We start from the raw sequence: 21,451 nt of genomic DNA on the forward strand, positions 1-21,451 counted from the left end.
CACTGAAGTTAGCCTGAAAGGGCTCCTGTGAACTATATTTGAACAATTCAGGATAAAAATAACAATAGAAATGGATTATAACCCACTAAATATAATAGGAATCCATGAGACCATCTGTCATAGATAGATAGATAGATAGATAGATAGATAGACAGATAGATTTAAAGTCTGAAGAGGAGTGAGATAAAGATTACGTGGTACCAAAGCATCTCACCACAAAATATTTGTTAATTACAAAGGGAAAAAGTAACTATTGTACAGAAACCCTCAATCAAGCGATCAAAATTAGCATCATGTGAAAAAAGTTAACATCTGTCCCTGTAATGGGACAAACTGACACCATGTACTACCTGACTGGATGCTGTAAGAAGAATAAGCATCAGTTCTGTGGTATTCCTACCAAACATGCATAACCTGAACATAATCATGTGAAAACATCAGGCAAACCCAAACTGAGGGACCTTCTACAAAACTGGGGGTGATCAAGCAGCATGCTGGCAATTTACTCTTAATTCAGAATAAAAAAGATATTTGTATTTACCTAGGGAACTTTCCTTTGGCTTTGAGATTATTTCAAATTTAAAAGTTTATAATGGGAAGAGTTAACTTGTGTTATTATAGATTTGATGGAAGCCAAGTGTCAATGCGCTTAAGATCTGGATGGACCAAGAGAAATGCCAGTAATTATATGTTAAGGCAAGACTTCTTAAATTACCTCTCGTGAAGGAACAGTTTTTCTGCCCAATCTATTATGGACCATCCATTAAAAAAATACAAAATCCCACACTTTCATTTGAGGACGCTATCAAATTGCTCCAAGAGTTTTCAAATGCTCACTCCCTGTGTCTGTACTTAGCTTGGATCAGGAAGAGTCATGAACTAGCTTGGACCACACCTTGAGCAGCTCTTCTCTTTGGTAGGATGTGTGGTTCCCCAAGTGCCGTCATGTCCAAATGAGAAATAAAAATTACTCGTCACAGTGTTATCCATAATAGTAGCAACAATAATTCCCACTGTAATTAACGTCAACCATCTATACAAAGTATTCAAGATAGGGACTGTCCAGGCAATGGGAGAAGATTAGAGGACTGCCTTTACATACAGTAACTCAACTTCTCCAAAAGGGTCACAGGACACAAATAGAGGAGACCACCCTGATTCCAAAGTAATTGTTTTATGGTGACTTAAAGAAAGATGTAAAGAAAGACAAATCCATAAAGATCAATTATACAGAAGATGGACCAAAACATCTTCTATGGGTCGATCTGCAACACCAACCCATAACTGTCATTGCTGGGAAGACACTCAGCATTCAGAAGGGATTAGGAGAAGACATCCCCAAATCAGACAGGTTCGATTTAACTGCAGATACTGACATCAATACAGTCCACCCAAGGGCCGACTCTGGGTCTGTGCCACACACAGCCTCTCCCTCAGACAAGAGAGAACAATTCTCCACAGTAAACCAAGACCACAGCAGAAGGACAAGAAAGGAGCTATTACATCCTTTGGGAAACGGCAAACACCATCTAGGCTCAGGGTTCTTCCAGAGGACACTCTGACACTCCCAATGTGTGTCTCCGAACACTGAAATCCCCGTTCCAGTGTCCCCCTGACACCGATTCCAGCCACACACAGAGGAGGGTCCACATATATACAACCCTGAAAGCTGCAATCAGCAACACCGATTTCTGCAGCATCTGTCGCTGGTCCGCGGCACTCCACTTACCTGGAGCAGTTTTGTAGCACGATGTTCGGGAGGGCAGTGATGGGGCATTCTTTGCCTTGGGGCTCTGGGTACTCTGCAAGACTTGTCTCTGCCTCTTCAGCTCCTCTTCCCTTTCTTGGGCTGCTCGGATCTCTTCTTCGATCATGGACAAAGTCCGCTGCTTCCTGGACCTCAGCTTGAAGGGCCCAACCATCACATCGGACTCTTGAGTGGCCAGGAGTGAGGCTGTGCTTCTCAACTCAGCTGCCTCTGAGTACTTGCTGAAGTAGCTCCCTTCCAGTCTGGTCTCCTCCATGTTTATGGGGCCACTGGTCTGCACTGCCGGCAGTGGCTGGGAGGGCCCCCTTTCCCTGAGCGCCCTGTCTTCAGTAGGCAGAATCTTTGGCAATACATCCCTTTTCTCTTGAACAGGGGAGGACACCTGAGGTGGTTCAAACATGCTCTGAGGCTTCTCCGAGCTGGAAGCCCCAGTTCCAGCTTCCTCCAGACTTGCTTGAGGTCCCTGCTGTTCGGCTCCACCCTTGTTGGTTTCAGACACAGCTCTGTCCACTTGCTCGGCTATGGCTTGTTGAATGGCATTCTGCACCAGGAGACCAGCCTGATATTCCAAGGGGTCATCAACCGATGGAGAGTCTCCCAGCGTGGACGAAGGGGAATAGAAACCATGATCACTGAATGACTTGGAGACACCTTCTCCTCGGCCCTCCGAGGGGTTGTCAGTTTGGGGAGTCTGGGGCAGAGAAAAATCAGCCAGCAAATTTTCCTGGAGGGCATTGGTTGTCTCGTTGGAGGCCCCACTGTCACTGATGTTGTCCATGCTGAAGTCATTGGACAGGGTCTCCAGGACGGCGGTATCCTGGGACCTCACCGACAGCTCATCCAAGCCGGAGTCAAGTTCCTCTGGAGTCAAAGAGACATTGACTGACCTTGAAAACTGATCCAAAATCCCAGGTTCGTCATCCTTGACCACGGTGAGGACAGCCCGGGCACTTGTAAACTCGCCGTCCTCTGCCCACAGTTTGGATAAGGGCCCGCGTTTGGACGGCTCACTGTACGGCCCTTCCTTCCCCTGAGCAGCTGTGCTGCCCTGGCCCCCTCCTCCGGAAGACTGGCTCTCCAGGGCACAGTGGGCTTTCTGTCCCTTGGCTGCTGAAGAGTCTTCGGGAGGTCCCCCGACAGAAGCTGGTCTCGAGATGGTCAGTGTCTTGTCGGAGTTGACTGGCCCCAGAGGTCTGTAGAAGGGCTTGATGGAGAAGAGCCTGGGTGTACTCTGGCCCTTGGCCACTGTTTGCCTGGAATTCTCCATCAGCTGGAACTGTTTGCGAGCCGCGGAGAAGTCTATCTGCTCCGTGACGATGTCCTCCTTTGCGCTGTCAGTCACGCTGGACCGTTCTCGAGAGGACGCAGGGGCCGGGCCGAGCTGCGGCGCGGCCGGCTGCCGCCGTATCAGCAGCTGCTCTTGCTGCGCCCTCCTCTCCTTGCGCTCCTTGTACTTCTTGTGCGACTCCAGATGTTCCTCGTTCAGCTGCTCCTCGATGGTCTTTTCCTGCGGAGGGTTCCACCATTTGGCGGCGATGCCAGGATTCTTTTTCACGGCCTGACTCCGGATGAGTTCTCGCCTCTCCTTTTCCAGCTCCAGCATCTCTTCTGAAGGCCTCACTTTCCTGACGCAGTACTGTTCTTTTTCACTCTCGTCGTCCTCAAAGAGCTTGGAGGGCTTCTTGTCCTCGTGGAAGGCACGCAGCTCGAACTTGGCTTCCTTCTTCAGCGTGGTGAGCGTGAACTCTCCGTCTCGGGAGGAACACCGCGAGCTGGTGGAGGAGCTGGGGCTCACGGGCACCTGCAGGCTGTTCCCCAGCAGGTCTCTGGGCTGGTCGGGGGGTCGGCCGTTGGCTCTTTCATCCTCTGCCATGGTGTCAGAGGTGCTCTGATGGAGCTCCAGGGGAGGGGGAGCCTGCCTGCCAGCCACTCTCTCGGTGGGTTCCGGCTGGACGGCCGTGTGGGCAGGTGGGCTTGGGCTGCCCACCAAGATGGCTGCTCCAGGCTCTGGGGAAGACGTGCCGTTGTAGGTTCCGTCCACAGCAGAATCACAGCAGCTGGCCTCCAGCACCTCGTCTAGATATCGGATCTCTCTGGCCACATCATTATCCAGAGATTCATGGTGATCAGCGAGGAGGCCATTGTGGGGGGGTGAGTAGAAGGGGGAGGGGTGGTCCATGGAATGTGGAGTCGAGGTGATTCCGGGAACACTCTTACATTCTGCAACAGAGACCTCAATTTCCATGTTTTTGTGATCTGCGGGAAGAGGGCTGGTGGCAGGCTCCAGGGGATTGCCACTACAGTTGTCTCTCTCGTTTTTTAGCCGGATATCATCCTCGGAAAGCTCGGGAGCCTTCTGGGAAAAAGAGAAAAAACAGAAGTCAGGGTTAGAGACCACATCGCTTATGGATATGAACTTCAGACATTAGCTGATAACTAACTGGAAGGAAAATTGAAACCACAATGACAGGATCTTTTGAATACAAGTTTCTCTTCTAAAAAATCCTTTATATATTCATTTTGTTGCAGTAATGGGTACCTAAACCTTCTCAATTTTACAGATTCCATTTTGCTTACCTGGTGTCCAGAGAACTTTCAATAAATGCTAGTCCCGTTTTTACATTTAAAATTAAATTAGGGGGACTTCCCTGGTGGTCCAGTGGGGAAGACTCTGCGCTCCCAATGCAGGGGGCCTGGGTTCTATCCCTGGTTGGGGAACTATATCACACATGCATGCCGCAACTAAGAAGCCTGCATGCCGCAACTAAAAATCCCACATGCTGCAACTAAACATGCCGCAACAAAGATCCCGAGTGCCGCGACTAAGACCCAGTGCAGCCTAAATAAATAATAAATAAAATAAATAAATATTTGTTAAAGTAAATTAGGATTTGGATCATCTGATGATATTGCTCAAATGATTTCTAAAGTGGGGCTTCCCTGGTGGCACAGTGGTTGAGAGTCCGCCTGCCAATGCAGGGGACACGAGTTCGTGCCCCGGCCCGGGAAGATCCCACACGCCGCAGAGCAGCTAGGCCCGTGAGCCATGGCCGCTGAGCCTGCGCGTCCAGAGCCTGTGCTCCGCAACAGGAGAGGCCACAACAGTGAGAGGCCCACATACTGCCAAAAAAATAATAATAATAATTTCTAAAGTGGAAGAGATTATATAGCAATTGTATCCGAATTTTTCAAAAAATTTCATAGCAAATTCCTGCAGAAATGTAAGAGAACTATTTGTATGTCCCCAGCTATAAAAAGAAGGTCGTTTGGCAGGAACAAATCTTGAAAACATGATTCTCAGCCAGATGTAATGCAATTATTCTGTAGACAGGAAACTTTTTGAAAATTTTTTCCAAAATAAAATATTGGAAAACAGTAGATCTCTTCATCGGCCCCTTAAGAGCTTCAGTGCCACACTGCCATGGCTGTAACTGACCACGTGCATTATAAACACAGAACCAAAGCCACTGACCACACAGTTCTGTTCTCAAAACAATGCTCCTTGGTTAAGGAGTGAAGAGCTAGTGGATGGTGGCCCCTCCCATCTAGTTCCTAAAATGCTCTGTATGTGACAGCTCCAATTTTGTGTTTAAATAAAAAAACTGTATTTTCTTAATGTTTTTAAATGCATCATATTTTTCATCAGTTATCGATCCCATGTCACTTTATTTGGCATTAGTTAAGATTAATTTTCAAACTCCAGGATATATTTTTTTCTCAGACCAAAGGACTCCGGTTTGTCTCAGATAATTCAGCGGTAGGTTGTGAGCTTCATTTGAGTTCCCCTCAAGGATTTCACTAACACTTTTATCAGCTCTGTTTCAAGTCTCAGGTCTAGAGGGTGCCTGGTATTACTGACTTAACACAATGCAAAACTGCAATACGGTATAATTTTCCTTTATTTAAATTTAAACATTGTTAAAGGCTTAGAATATAATATTAAAACACCACCTTAGGATGATTCTCAGGGGATTCATTTAAAAATCCTTTCAAGGAAAGTGAACAGTTATGGATTCGTTCATAATATCTAGAAAAATGTGGAAGTTCATGCTATGTGCTCTGCATGGCTGTCAGAATGTTGAAGAACTCTCATGGTCATCCGTGAACTGGAAGGTTACCCATGAACTGGGGGTTTCCTTCACTGTGTTTCCCACCTTCCTCTTTAGACTTAAAATCAATCAAATAATATAAATTCCTTCCTTAGAAATAGGCAACAGTAATGAATATTACTTCTTTGTCAGCACCTTCTGGTCTCAAAGGATCTTCCAGCCTTGATCTGGCCTTTGTCAAAGTCTGGTACTTAATATTTATAACTTCCACTCTCTTTATTTTGTTTTTACCTCATTTTTGACCAGTGTTAACTAGTGGCTCTTTTGTCTTTAGAATGAACTGAAGAGGCATGGCAAAAATGTTGCTACTGTCCTTTAAAAAAAGTTAACTAAACTTTCTTTTCGTAAGGAGATTCAGTAACTTCTATGTCATTCAAGAATTACAGGAGGGCTTCCTTGGTGGCGCAGTGGTTGAGAGTCCGCCTGCCGATGCAGGGGACACGGGTTCGTGCCCCGGTCTGGGAAGATCCCACATGCCGTGGAGTGGCTGGGCCCGTGAGCCATGGCCGCTGAGCCTGCGCGTCCGGAGCCTGTGCTCCACGGCGGGAGAGGCCACAACAGTGAGAGGCCCGCGTACCGCAAAAAAAAATTACAGGAAATTTGAATGCCTAAAACTTACTGGCTGTCATTCAGTCTTCAAGAAAACCTAGGTCCAAATTAGCCTACTCCATGGAAAGTTATTAATGGAATAAGCTGACCAACAAAAAGAGACACGGTATTGCTATGGTGAAGTCAGACTACTGAACCACTCCCCAATCCCCGGCCTCATTTGGCCAATGATTCTCTGCTAATATTCTTCATGGGGATAATAGAGCTTTCCTTCTATCTCTTTTGGCTTTTTTTTGGGGGGGTGGGGGTGGAACAGGAAAACAGTAGGAAGCTGCTGAGATTGAAATATGGTTAAAAATCATTGCTCTACTGAAATGGAGAACACTTTTCAATAGTTGACATCAGAGAAAAGAGCGCAATGTAACGTTAAAAGAAGCTAAAAGGCAAATAATTAATTCTATAGATCGTTTAGTCATTGATTCATTCATTAAAAATGCAGGAGGCTTGTTCTGTAGGGCATGGCGCAATTAACGGCAACAATAAATTCCAGGAGACAACACCCTTTTTCTTAACAAACACTGGATTTCCCATACTTCCTAGGAAGCTGTAAGTCTATTTTGGGGTTTACTTAGTCTGGTCAGGTGAAGCGAAAAACTTGCCTATGTTCATGTCTTGTTGCTGATCACAGAGATTGGAGTAACTGAGCCTATCGCCACAGCATCCCGGAGAACACTTTGTCAGCATTGTCCCTTTCTCCTGGATGCTTCACAGTCCCAGTGTTGGACGCTGGAGGAGCTGATGCCCTACGGCTTTTTTTTTAAGAACTGAAAAAACGGTATCAACTTTTTCCAAGGATACTTTCTGAACTAGCAACAACTGTCCTAATTCAAAAGTTTAAATATCTGAGAACAGCATTTGATGGTGCATTTTTGCAGTGTCAAGAAAACTAACTTTATCCCTGAGTCATAAATGATGAGTTGTGTGTGCGATGTGTCAAATATTTTAAAAATGCTAATTACAGGCAAAGTTTGGAGTCCCAGTGTAATCTGAGGCGATTCCTTTCCAATACCTTAAAAAAAAAAATCTAGACACTGGAGGGTATAAACAGGAAAGAGGCTCTCCTTCCTGTTAGTTACGTGGGGCCCCAGCTCCTTTCCACTAATTCAGAAAATTCTTACTGACTCTCGGTTCCATCCACCTCAGGAAGCAGCAGCTCTGAACCCTCATCAGGGTAGAAGTCCTTACAGAGGCAAACAACTCCGCATTGCTGACTTACAGTCCTGCCTCAGAGTTCCTGAGTTTTTGTAAAGTTAGGGAACAATTATAACCAACGAGCAAATTCCTGAGTTCTGTCTCAGCAGGAAGAATTTACCTTCGTGCAGGATGACCTGATGTGATCAAAGCCGCTGTAACTATACCAGGCGAATGAAAGTGGGCTGGGATCCCCACCGTGCGAGGATCTGGCAAGAGTCTGCGTTTGACGTCATTAAATGATGTCACGTTTAAACCAACAAATACTTATTGCTCCCTTTGAAGAGAAGAAAGACCAGAATTTTCTCTGTGTTTCAGATAAGGTAAGCTTGATTCCAGATTCAGACAAAATGCATTCATTAAATGGATTTTTAAGTCTTTTCTGAAATAGACTAGGCCCCAATGCAAAAAGCAGGAAGATAATGAAAGAACCAGCAAACTGGGTTTTCGAAGGTCAGAGAAAAACCAGGGTGCTAAGGGGCGGGTGGGAGATCCTTGGATGGCCCCAGCTAACCCCCCAGGTGGAGCCCTAACAATCTGGCACGTGATACCTGCCGGCCTCCTGGCTTCCCAGAATAGCTAACAGCTGGTCAGGATGTCTACCATTTACTTTAAAATACTCAAGCAGACACAATGTAAGATAGCTGTGTGTGTCTGAAATTAGTTTAAATTACATTCCAGGAGCAGACAGCCATCCTAATCCGGAGTATATACGCTAAGAGTGTTCATCCAGGATCTAATCAGAAATCCCACCTTCCACAGGAGCCCGCCTTCCTCCCGGAGTTTAGCTCTAACTCCCAAGGGCCCCTGAGGCTTTTGCTAATGGGCATAATTAAGGTGAGAATAAAAGGTTCAGAGAACTCAAGAGACTTCCCAGGGTCCCCTGGCTACTAAGTGGCACAGCCAGGACTTGAAGGCCAGTTCTTCCTAATTCTATCCCAGTATCTCAAAAGGTATTCTCAATGACTGGAAGCTTCCAGAACGACAAGGGAAGTCTTAAGAAGGTGGATGGATCTGAAGAGCATTTACTCGGCTTTCTGGCTGATGGTTTGCACACTTCAATCTCTAGAAGGCACGTACGATTCACAATTTGGCTTCAGAAGTCGAGGACCCCTTTCCCTCCTTATTCAGAATGGACACGAGACAGATTCCCTGGAGACGTAGCTTCAGTTCCTACCTTCTGCTCCACCTGCAGGACCCTCCGGCTAGAAATGGAGGTGCTGGCCTCTTGCTCATTCTGGGAATTTGGCCTCTGAAGGGGGGGCCTCTTCTTCCTCTGATGACACCCCAGAAGCAAAATACTAAATCTCACATCCCAGTCATGGCAACGGACAAGGCTGCAACTCCTCCCCAGCACCAGAGTCAGCAGCACAGGTGGGATTCTAGAAGCCTGTTTGATTTGCCCAGAAAACACATCAGGGCCCTGACGCCTGCCCGGCTTAGGTCATGGACGGCAGTGTGCGGTACCTGGGCCTGCAGCTAGGTGCATCACGCATGGAAAGAACTGGAAGGAAATGCATTTTCCTTAGCAGGTCTGGCTGGGCCCAGGGAGACTCCAGAAAGGTGTCCTTCGCTACAAGGTCAAGCGAGAAGCAGAAGCTTCTGCTCACTTCACGTGTCTGCCGTTTGCCTCTTCTCAACCTCCCTACCCTGCTCTTGACAATGTCTGTCACCAACTTCCCAGTCTCCTAGCCTAAATGCACCGTGTGACCCAAATGATTCAAACGTCAGGCGCCTGCTGCACGAGCAGGTTTCTCTGCTCTGAATAACCCAGATTACTTCCTACTAAAGCCACAATATTTAAATTAGAAATGCATCTCCCTAGGTAACAGGTGACCTGACCCTTTAATCCAGTTATTTTTAAGTTCCACCAAAAATACAAACTCATCCTTGGCCTACGAACAGGGGCACGGCTAGGAAAGAAAACGTCCTTGTAGCTGTCAAACCAGAGGGTATCTCTGTTTTTCTTTCTTGTTCTCCCTCTCTTTCCTAACTCGAGTTTTTAGGGCGCAACTGCTGTGTTCCACAGGCCACGCATGGCTGTCTCTAGGAAGGTTCGTGCAGGACTCTACTTTCTGGCTGAAGTTTCCATCATGAAGGCAGATGGGAGGAGAAGGTGCAACCTGGCAGGGCGATGATGCTTAGACACCTGCAAGATGCCCGCACGGGTCTGCTGAACTTCACCAGCCTTGGAGGGACGGGGTAAAGCCACAGTCGGGAGGTCTGGGTGAGACGGACTCCCCAGACCAAGGGAACCCGAGGAGTGTGGAAAGGGAGCACAGAGGCTGAAAAGGTCAAAGTGCATTCCTGCGAGGAGAGGCGTGTCCTGAGAACCTGTAGAGTGACAAGCCCTGTGCCGGGGCCATGGGAGGTCCCTAGGACTCTGGGGTGGTCCCCACACTGCAGCAAGGGACTTACAGCCTTTGAAGGAGCGAAGACAGATTCACATAAAGATAGTATACAGCACAGGCAGACGAACTAATACAACATAACTGGAAAGAAATTTCCCACCCTGTTCAGGGTGGCAGATGGTGTAGACTGAAAAGACTGTATGAAGGAGGCTGGGAGCGCCAGCGTTCCTCAGCAGCTGGCCTGTGGCTCCCCCCCCCCACCCCTACTAGAGAAGCCGCTGGGACTCTGAGTGGTCCCTGCCACCCACCCCTGTGAAGGCACAGAGAGTGGGAATGTCTGAGGATGGCTTGCTTCCTTTGTTGGGCTTTGGGCCTCTGGGCCAGGAAGTGGAGGGGAGTGACCCCAGTGATAACCTGGGCCACATTCCAGCCCCAGGCAGAACTTCCTTCCCACCCCCCAGCAGAGCTTCTTCCGGCCTGTAGAACCAAAGGCTGGTGTTGATCGTGGGAAGCAGGGAGGTGGGCCACTCCCCAAGGAGGCCAGAGACCCCTCCTGGCTGATGAGAGGCAGACCTAAAACCCCCAGCACTCTGGGGTAGTTAAAGCTAAAATTAGACCAGACGGGCTCAGGGATAATGACATGACCCTCAATAAAGGGGGATAACAGTAACAACATCTCTGGGGTTTCCTTCCTCCTGCCATGAAGCCATTACCACTAAATGTGACTCAGACGGTTCTAAAAAGAGCTTCCTGGGCTTCCCTGGTGGTGCAGTGGCTGGGAGTCCGCCTGCCAATGCAGGGGACACAGGTTCGCGCCCTGGTCCGGGAAGATCCCACATGCCACGGAGCAACTAAGCCCGTGCGCCATGGCCGCTGAGCCTGCGCTCGAGAGCCGGCGAGCCACAACTACTGAGCCCGTGAGCCACGACTCCTGAAGCCCACACACCTAAAGCCCGTGGTTCACAACAAGAGAAGCCACTGCAATGAGAAGCCCGCGCACCGCAGTGAAGAGTAGCCCCCGCTCGCCTCAACTAGAGACACCCCGCGAGCAGCAACAAAGACCCAACACAGCCAAAAATAAAATAAACAAATTTTTAAAAAAGATTATTAAAAAAGTTTAAAAAGACCTTCCTGTTCTTCTTACAGGCCCAGCCCTTCTTTCTGAGAGCTTCTATGGTATTGGTCAACACAGCAATCACCCTCCTGCCATTCTCTCTGGCTTAGGCCTCAGGTACAGGCTTGCTGACGATGGGGTGAAAACACTTCTGGAAACCCCTTCCACTGGAAACAAGGCTGGCCTATGTCTTGACGCACTCACGATCCTGGTGAAGAAGTGGTCCCTTTGTAACATAAGGGAGACTCCCCAGCACCACAGCCTGCCCTATTAAAAGCATCCACTGAAAAGTCAGTGGCTCAGACGGGAGGCTGCACATGTGGAAACTGTTACGGTGTGGTCTGATGAACACGTTTACAGCTTAGGCTCTCTCTGAAAGAAACTAAAGAGGGTGTGTGTGATGGAGGTGTGATGGGAGGAGGTGAGGAAGGAAGCTGCTGCCTTTTCTGCAGCCGCTGGTGAAAAGCTTGTTTCTTTCGGTCACTTGGAGATCCGTTCCCTACCAAAGGGACTGAGAACCACTGGGAGATTTCAGGGTTTCCCCTAGATGAGGAGAGATGCCTCATTTCAGCTCCAAGAAAGGCAAGTTTCGCTTCTTCCTCGATGCAGTACACCCCAGGCTCTGTCAAGGAGTCCTAAGATGCTCTTCCCACCAAAGGCCCTTTTCACTGTGAAGCTATTTTACGGGACAGTCCCCACCTCCAGAATAAACCAAGGTCAAGGCCACAGAGGGAACTCTGGCTCCCGCAGCCTGAAATTTCTGGGGTAACTGATTCTGCTGAAAGAAAAGCAAGCCTGGCTTCAGTTCTTTATAACTTTGCTGTGTCCTTCTTGGTTTTAAAATAGTTCAGGATCTTGGATTTATGCCCGGACAACCAGTAATGGCAGAGAGCAAAAGCTGAGCTCCACCGTGGACCCGGGAAAACTCCACTATGTGGAGGCAGAGCCAGGAGAAAAGAGAAAACTGTGCCAGAGGCTTTTGAGATTAACTCTTCGTCCACAGATGAGTCTGTACTTAGGAACAGAGCTGACGAGCTTCTCTTCCTACGGCCCTGGGTCCCACAGGAGACAGGCACACACGTTCCCCCAGAAGCCCCAGGCCACTCCATGAACGTGGCAAGTTCTACAACAAGGGCTTGTAGATTAACTACATACAAGGTGATAACAAGAAAACCCGTCACCAGAACAGCTACGTCATTTGGTTCTGCTGCGGAAAAGGACACACACACACACACACACACACACACACACACACACACACACACACACACTCATGCACCATCTTCAAAGCATTATCTGGCAAAGATGATGTGTGCGGGCTTCCCTGGTGGCGCAGTGGTTGAGAGTCCACCTGCCGATGCAGGGGACATGGGTTCATGCCCTGGTCCGGGAAGATCCCACATGCCGCAGAGCGGCTGGGCCCGTGAGTCATGGCCGCTGGGCCTGCGCGTCCGAAGCCTGCATCTTTGCCTGCACTGTATGTGTGGTGGGGAGCTCCCACTCTGCCCTTTAGCATGAAAGCTGGGAGTCTGACAAGATTAGCAAGAAGAGAAGCAAGTCTCCAGTCTGAGCCCAGCTGCCCACACTCTCCAGCAGGAAAGGCATCCACAGCGTAGCCCCGAAGTCCCCACTCTGAGTCCCTCCTCCACAAAGACTCTGGCCTCACAAGGGAACCCTCTCCTTCCAGATTAGAAAGCAAAGGACCATAAGCTAGGTCAGCAGACTCGGCTTACCCTGCCCGGGGTGCCCACTTCACATGTCCCCGGTCAGAATCGCCTCTTTTTCCAGGCAGTATCCTGCGCCCCGGCTCAAGCTGGACAAACTCCTTCTGAGCCTCCTGACAGAAGACTGTGGAGTCACAGCTGGCCCTCCTTCTGCTCCCTCAAAGGCCATTCACACAGACAAGGACTTTAACCCCCTTCAAAGAGACCTGGCCCCTCCCTAGCTGGCCCGAGCCTGGAGGGCAGCAGCCGGCCAGCCAGAAACAGCTCTCGTTCACGCCTGGCGCCCAGGGCTGCGTGGGCAGGTGGGAGCTTAGTGGTGCTGAGATGAACCAGTTAGGGCTGTCTTCTTGGAAAGTCAGAGGTGGGCCTTGGGCAGGTAGGGAATTAATATCCTGGTGATGCTAAAAGCAGCAAGAAAAACCTGACAGATCCCGAAGATCCAGTTAAATGGACTTCATCCAGTTCAATGAACTTTTTAGGACAGCTTCTGTATGTGTGTGTAAAATAATAAATGCTCACTGTAGAAAATTTGGAAAATAAAAGTTACTCATCCTCACTCCACACAGAGGAAAGCAGTTAATGGTTTACTGCATTCATGCAGTCTCCTTTTTGGAAACATGTATTTAATAGAGTTGAGACCACACTATATGCAATTTGTAGCCAACTTTTTTTCACTTCACATTATCTCACAAGCACTTTTTATGTCCTTTGATGGTGGTGGTCAGATATATTTTAAACGGTTACATTGTGTCCCACGCTGAAGTGGGACAGAATTTGAAGACAGGGATGAGTGCTCTAATTTCAAGGAATCTCTGGGGGAAGTGGTTTTTCCTTTCTCAGGGCTAACTAGTATCTTCTGCCACAAAGAAAACAGACCCCCATGTGCCCTGGGGAGACATAAATGCCACAAGTATATCCCTCACTCTTTCGTCATAGAATCAGACCCCCAGCACCACACACTAAGGGTCACGGCGTGTTAATGACTGGTTCCCAGAGCTGTCCCAGGGTGGACGAGGCTCCACCCACCTGATCCCCCGGAACTCTGGGTTGACCTGGAAAGTCTTGGGCATAATTTAGGATTTTGGCTGAATGGAAAGCCAATCAGAATTCCAAGGCCATGCAGAACTCATTTTCTTCAGTAAGATTTTGGAAAGGACAAAGAGAACTGAGATTCACAGTAAACTGAATAGAAAGAGGAGGACAAATGCCAACCATGGTCCTGTGGGCCAATCTATTTGGGGTCAGTTTGGGACCAGTTTATCCTGGTGAAGCAGGCGAGCAGCTCAAAGACGGTGGCAGCCCAGCGTCGCAGACCCCCTGTGACTCTCCCGGAAACACAAGTCTGGGAAGGAGTCATCAGAGTGGATGGAGCCCAGGCAGGCTCTTTTGAAAAGGAAGTTAAATGTATACTATACTTTACAACTATTTACAACATCCAAGCGACATTGTTAACGAGCTGAAATTTACTTAGAAATATCCAGGAGTTTCTCAGTGACTGGGTGATACCAAGTCACCAGGGAGCGTTACACTACGGAAACTCTTAAGTTACGCCGCCCTTTGGAATAATCGGAATGTTCTGCTGTAGCGCCAGAGGCATTTCAAGATACTACTTAACGGTCTAAAGTAAAATGAGGAGGGGAAATCACACACCCAGGGTGGCACTGCTCTGCTCAGGAATGATAAAGCGAGCAGGGCCCTCCCTGAAAAGGTGCTTTCAAGCCGAGAAGCAAGAGTGGTACCCAGGACCTGCTACATGATCACACCTGCCCCTCTGCCCCCATGAGGAGGTGTGTAAAAACTTGTCTTAAATCTGCCCTGTTCGCAAAAGAGGAAACTGTAGGTGCTCTTAAAGTACTATTATCTAAGCAATAGGCACACTTCTGACCGGAGTCTGAGGTGTCACGGTTTACTACACATACACGCACACACACACCTATACATACGTGCACATGGTTATGAGGTGAGTTGGGTCTCCCCCACCCCAACTTTATAAGTTGAAGTCCTAACACACAGTACCTCAAAAGGTGACCTTGTTTGGAGATAAGGTCTCTACAGAGGAGAGTCATCAAGTCAAGTGATGTCATTCAGGTGGGTCCTAATCCAATGTGACTAATGTCCTTATAAAAAGAGGAGATTTAGACACAGAGGCGTACCTAGAAGGAATGTGAAAAGGCCGAGAGAGAAGTCAGAGAACCCTAGAGAATGGGGGAACTCAATGCTGAAGGCAGAATGAAAAGCTGACGTGGAACGTATCACTTTTATTTTACAAAGGTATGTATTATTGAGCATGTATTACTTTTATCAGCCAAGAAGAGGGGCTGGAATGTCCCTTCCTACGGCCCTCGGACGGAGCCAACTCCACCGACGACACCTTGGTTTGACACGTCTTGCTTCCAAACCGTGCGACAATAAAGTTGTGTTGCTTAAGCCACCCAATTTGTGGGACGCTGCCACGGCAGGCCTAGCAAACCAATACACATGCTCACACATACACACGGACACACACGTGCACACACACACATGCATACTCATCACTCATATTCGTACGCACACGCCCCCCTCCCTCCGGCTGCAAAAATATGATGGAATTAGGAAAAACGCTCCGTGGCAAAGTCACAGTGACTTGCCCCAGAACAGTGGTTTATCCTCAGAGGCAGAGGGAGAAATTCAACTGGTCAGCTAGACGGAGGCTGCAAAAAAGCATGAACTGAGCCACCCGCATTGGCTGGCGGTGGGGGGTCTCCCTACGGTCAGGAGCAGAGCGGAATGCAGCAGCACCTATACATCGAGGCTGTGCATCCTTCCTCCTCCCACTTGGCTCTGAGCTTGGGGTGTTTTTCGGAGTTTACGAAAACAACTGTGTACTGCCTGTTTAATTCTCGGGCTGCTGTAGCCTGATCTGCTTTGGTTTCTGAGGGTGCCTTGCACTGGGAGAAAGGAAGTCATTGGGAAACTTGCTTGGCTGGGAAGCAAAGTGCAGTTTGTGAGGACCTAGCAGCTGGGGTGGGAAGGTCATCAGTGCTACTATGATCATCCCTCAGTGAAGGTCCACTGCCCGCCTCCTGGGAGCCAGTCTGGGTCACACACCCTCACATACCTTCTCTCTGTGCTCCCTTCACCAGCTGCAAGGTGGGGATTCTCACCCATGCCACCGAGGGGCGGGCCCCAGCCTAAGGAGCCTCTTCAGGGTCACACAGCTGGTCAGGAACAGAGGTCTGGCTGGAAGCCAGGAATCCCACCCACAGGGCAGGGCTCTGCCCCTGGAAGGCATCCTGGGCAGTTTAGGACAGAGCAGATCCAGGAAGTATGCGAAGGATCAAAAGGGAAAAATTAAAAAGCAAATGCCAGGCAGCGACAGACTGTCTGTGAAACCACGTGCCTGTTTCTCCCTGACCCTGGGAAGGCCAGGCTTTTTTGGGGGGTCTTAGTTTTCTGGTCTGTAAAATAAGAGAGCCAAACTAGGTGAACCCCCCAAATGCACCTGCTTTCTGCTCCTGACCTCTGTCTTTCCGTGATGTTAGCATGAACCTTGGGCAGAGGGGAAGCCCAGGGTAGTTCTGAGTCTGGTAACGATGCAGGCAGAGTTGAGAAAAAGCCAGCCAGCAAATGGGGACAGCTGCTTCCTTTGAAACTGCTTGATGTTTCTGCCAAGAGACATTTCAAGGGTTCCGGGAAGGAACTCCACTCCGTCTTAGACATTCCCCTTGTCAGAACTTTATCTCTTTAGTGGAAGGAGTTTATTGTGCTAAATGGAGCCATCCCATTTATGTACCATTAGCGTGATAGAACGTTCCAAAATGGATCTGCTGAGATCACAAGGAACTAAATGCAAGCAGGCACGGTGGAGGGACTGCCTTCTAAAATGGTCCTACCCAGGGCTTCCCTGGTGGCGCAGTGGTTGAGAGTCCGCCTGCCGATGCAGGGGACGCGGGTTCGTGTCCCGGTCCGGGAAGATCCCACATGCCGCTGAGCGGCTGGGCCCGTGAGCCATGACCGCTGAGCCTGCGCATCCGGAGCCTGTGCTCCACGGCAGGAGAGGCCACAACAGTGAGAGGCCCGCGTACCGCAAAAAAAAAAAAAAAAAGATAAAATAAAATAAGAGCTTGTTTACCTGAAAGAATCTCCAATTGGAGTGAAGTGTGGGAAACTAAGACATAACCAGCCCTTAATTTATTGAGGGAAAATGGATGAGAAGGGAAGAGAATAGTGACTTCCCTTAAAAGGCTGCAGGAAATCTAGACTCAGCAGCACCTCCCAGGTGCTCAGGACCCTGAAAGCCAAAGAGCAGGGATGGGAAGAACACACGAGGATGTTTGGACCCCCCAGCTATGTCACACACCACGATCGCATTTATTCCTGTAAGAAACATTATTCTACAGAGAAAGAAATTGTTCACCAACTTCCAAGCCCTTCCCTTCCCACTGTACCCTGCAGTCTCCCAGTGTACCCTCTGCCTCTGATACTGCTCAAAAAGAAGGCTTTAGAAGGGAGGAGAATCTGGAATCGTAATATATGGTATGCTTCATTCCAGAACCAGATGAAGCTGGTGGTGACCTTGTAAGGGACAGGGTCTGATTGCCAATACAGGGCCCCGAGGCAGGGCCTGACACGCACCCCATTTCCACTCTGAGTCTGTTGTGGGTCCCTCCATCGAGGATCATAGACTCAAAAGGTCCCTCTGCTTGCTGCCTCAGACACTATACCCTTATCTTCTGCAGGAATACTGGTGCCATTATGGTGCTTCACGGACACAAAGCTTTAAGAAATGCACTGATTGCAATCTTGTCTAGAACAGTAAAAACCTGCAGCCAATGAAAATGTGTAGTCATAAAAATCAGCACCTGAAAACTGCAACTGGCTGAACTGATGGAATGCTATGGAACCTTTAGAAAGCGTATTTTCAAAATTGCATGGCAACCTGGAATGATGCTATATTAATATATTGTGTATACAGGGGTACAGAGTTCTGGTTAAGAAGGGGCTTTGGTATCCAACAGACCTGGACCTCTCCCCTCTCTGTAAAAAGGATATAAAACTACTACTGCCTTAGGGGAGCTGACGTGAAGTACAATGACCAGTAGGGGGATTTGTCCTACAGTAAAAGGACTCAGTGAATGGTGGCTAAAATAGAAATAAACAGAATATATTTGTAACTCATATCACAAAGGTTAATATTCATGGTATATATAGAACTCTTACAAACCAGTAGGAAAAAGACCAACAAACCAAACACAAAAATGGACAAAAGACATGGAAAACAGTTGACACACACAAAATATATAAATTATTCTTAGACATACAAAAAGATTCCCAATCCCACTCATATAAAAGAAAAGCAAAACTAAATTATGAGATAAGTTTTCCACCAAGAAAATTAGTTATCAGAATGGGAGGAAAGAGGTACCCTTATCCAACTCCATGAAGTTGCATGCCAATTAGGCATATGTATCCAACTTTAAAATATGCAATGTCTTTGACCCAGTAATTCTACTTCCAAGAATTTATTCTCAGGTATAGTGGCATGTGTATAAAATGACCTATATAGAAAGGTCTCTAATGCCACACTGCTTGCAATAATAAAAGACTACAAATAACCTATTAGTGGACTGGACTATTCATAAAATGCAATAGTATATGCAACCTTTAAGAGGATAGTACAGCTCCCAGCTCTATGAGAACTGGTATAGGACAATCTCAAAGATCTACTGTTAAGTGACAAGTGGTACAGGACAGTATATACACCATGCTACTTTAGTTGTTAACAAAAAAAGAATGTGAATATCTAGTCTTATATACATAATTTTTTATTAGTTTCTAGGTGTGTATAATGTGTATGTAATATATATTGTATATATGTGTGTGTATATGTGTGTATATATATACACACATATACACACACATATATACAATATATATTACACACACACACACACACACAATATCCATAGACTACGCCTGAAAGGATAAATGTGAAACTGACAACAATGGTTTTCTCTGGAATGGGGTGGACTGGACATATGAGGTACTAAACTTCTCTCCACTGTGTTCCTTTCTACACCTTTTGAATTTTCAACCATGTGCATGTATTAACTTGTGAAAAAAAATTAAGTACATAAAAATATGAAAAGTGAGATGGGCAAGAACTAAAAGGAAATATGGCATCACGAGAGATTAGATAAGATTAAATCACTGTCTCAAAGCCAAGGATCACATTAATATATTAACGGGTTAACCCTAGAGAATGGGGGAACTCAATGCTGAAGGCAGAATGAAAAGCTGACGTGGAACGTATCACTTTTATTTTACAAAGGTATGTATTATTGAGCATGTATTACTTTTATAATTGGAAAAGTAATCCTTGAAAGTAATCACGCATCAATAAATGTTACAAATTTGAGCTTTAAATACACAGACTTAAAAAAGACCATCTTGTCTACTTGTTAGGTATTGCAACACCTCTCAATCTCCAATTTCCGTCTCCATGGTGAGTAGGGAATCCTTTACTCAGCCATGATGAACAAGTGTTTCAAATATGACCTTCCCTCAAGGAAGTTGTGCTTTCTTGCTGTAATATCATACTTTTAGGAGCCGACCATACTACACAATTGTGAGATGACACAATCTTCCTTTTTCATCAAAGATATGTAATTGACTCACTGTTACAGATGAATATTTTCCTTCCATGAGCTGCCTATTCCCAGAAATGTTGTGAAACACTCTGTGAGTAACCAAATTCCTCTTTGGGAGTCAAATGTCACAGAATTTCATGAACTATGTCACAGACAGGATATGTCATAGGAAAACCCCATTAAAACGTTTTCCAAGCTCTGATTAGTCAAGCAGAGAACAAGAATTGGAGGCTGACTTGATTTATTATTCTAAACAAGTCTTTTTTTTTTTTTTTTTTTTTGCTCCATTCAATTTAATTGTGCAGTGGAGTCAACCTAGATGCCTCCCCATCCACCTGTAAGACAGACAGACAGGTGGACACATACACAAACAGGAACTCAGTGAATTTTAATCAATTTTTTATTCTAGTAGTTATTTTAAAGCTTTGAGTCGAGTTGTAAAGACAGTATTTTGGGTTTGCTAAATCTAGTCCTCTGTAAGCAAAAGCACACATCTCATTAATGTTTCAATTGAGCCCTGGGAGGGTGGGGACGCATGATAACTCTGGGAGGCAATCCTAAACCCTGGGCCCAAGTGCCATTTCTGCCTTGGGATCCCCCCTACCTCACTCCCCGTCACCCAGTTCCCAGTCCTCAGGCCGGGCCTGAGCATCTGAGATCAGCACGAGGACTTAGCATGGAGCCAGGTCCTCTTACAGTTCACCCACCAAGCTCTTCTCTGCTCAAAGGCAAGAGGTGTTATACAGGCAGGCTTCGCTTCCCCAAGACAACACTCACAATTCTGAAGAAGAAAGGAAAACCCAACAATCAAAGGTTCTCTTTCCATGAAATACCTGGTGAGCTCTAAGAAAACTCAACAAAAGGATCTACCACTTACCAACAGGAAAGAGGTCTGATCCTATTCAATCAGTACCTACGGATTGCAGGGGAACCAGTGGAAGGCTCGAGAAGGTTTAGACTTCCATCCACACAACAGGTCTCATCATATCATGCATATCAGCATCACTGTGAACTGCCGGTCACTCTGAAAACTCACGAACAGCCTTTCTTAAATTTCTTCAAAAGCACAAAGTCCTATGTGAAGGCAGACTGTGCAGCAAACAGACCTCTGATCCAATTCACTCTGACCTGCACGGGCAGGAAGAGAGGACCCCAGGTAAGTCCAGATGATTGACCTGAGTGTCCTGCTCTGCCAGGACTAAGGGATCAGGACATGGGCTGGGGACACTGGCCTGATGAAGAGCAGGGTGCAGCGGGCAGCTAAGGAGCACTTTGAAAAGCTCAAGCCAGACCCACTCAAATCTTCTGACCCCACCTCATGCAGCAAACTGATGCCACTGACTACATGGGATTCTGAGCCTGGTTGCAGACAGCGTCGCGTTTGAGGTTTAAATCAAGAGAAGCTTGCCCTTGACACGGAGGACCTGACCCTGACCTGGTTCTGATTCTGCTCTAGTCCTGTGCTTTAGCCAGAAACAGGGAGAGCATGTGATATGACCCCTCTTTTGCCCACAGCTCTGTGCTTTCCCAGTCTGGCCCCGGGCCAGCTCTGCTGGACCACAACTTTGGGCGGCCTGGATATGAGGGCAGCTAAGGGCCGGTCACCTGCTCCTGGCCACTGCTTTTGTGGCTCTGAATGCCAGGAAGGAACCTCTGCAAGGGGATGCATGATAAACAGCCAGCAGTAAGACAGGCCACGGGGAGTCACGGAGGGCACTTGGCTTTGCACAAAGAAATGTGCTCCTTCGTTTTGCTTAATGCCCAGGGAACCCGACCACCACTTCAGATCTCATTTCTGAGGAATCTCTCTGCTGGGTTGTGGAATCCCAGGAGCAAGCACTGTGGCTGAAAACCAACAAGTTATACTGATTATGGAAACAGGATAAAGTCTGAGAACCAGCAACAAAAGAAGAAGCGGGGGGGGGGGGGGGGGGGTACCATTCACTTGCATAGCCT

At 47.5% G+C, this 21,451-nt stretch overlaps 1 protein-coding gene across 5 annotated transcripts in view; it reads right to left on the minus strand.

The window, feature by feature from the left end:
* Nucleotides 1-21,451, minus strand: part of PALM2AKAP2 (PALM2 and AKAP2 fusion) — a 355,342-nt gene that overhangs the window by 29,496 nt on the left and 304,395 nt on the right. For all 5 annotated transcript variants that reach the window (XM_082843083.1, XM_082843080.1, XM_082843082.1 and 2 more), the window contains one exon: nt 1,730-4,124. In XM_082843083.1, the coding sequence (XP_082699209.1) occupies nt 1,730-4,124 (2,395 nt within the window). The remainder of the gene's footprint in view (nt 1-1,729; nt 4,125-21,451) is intronic.

This window comes from Leucopleurus acutus (assembly GCF_964270905.1).
Source record: "Leucopleurus acutus genome assembly, chromosome: 7".
NCBI classification, from domain to species: domain Eukaryota; kingdom Metazoa; phylum Chordata; class Mammalia; order Artiodactyla; family Delphinidae; genus Leucopleurus; species Leucopleurus acutus.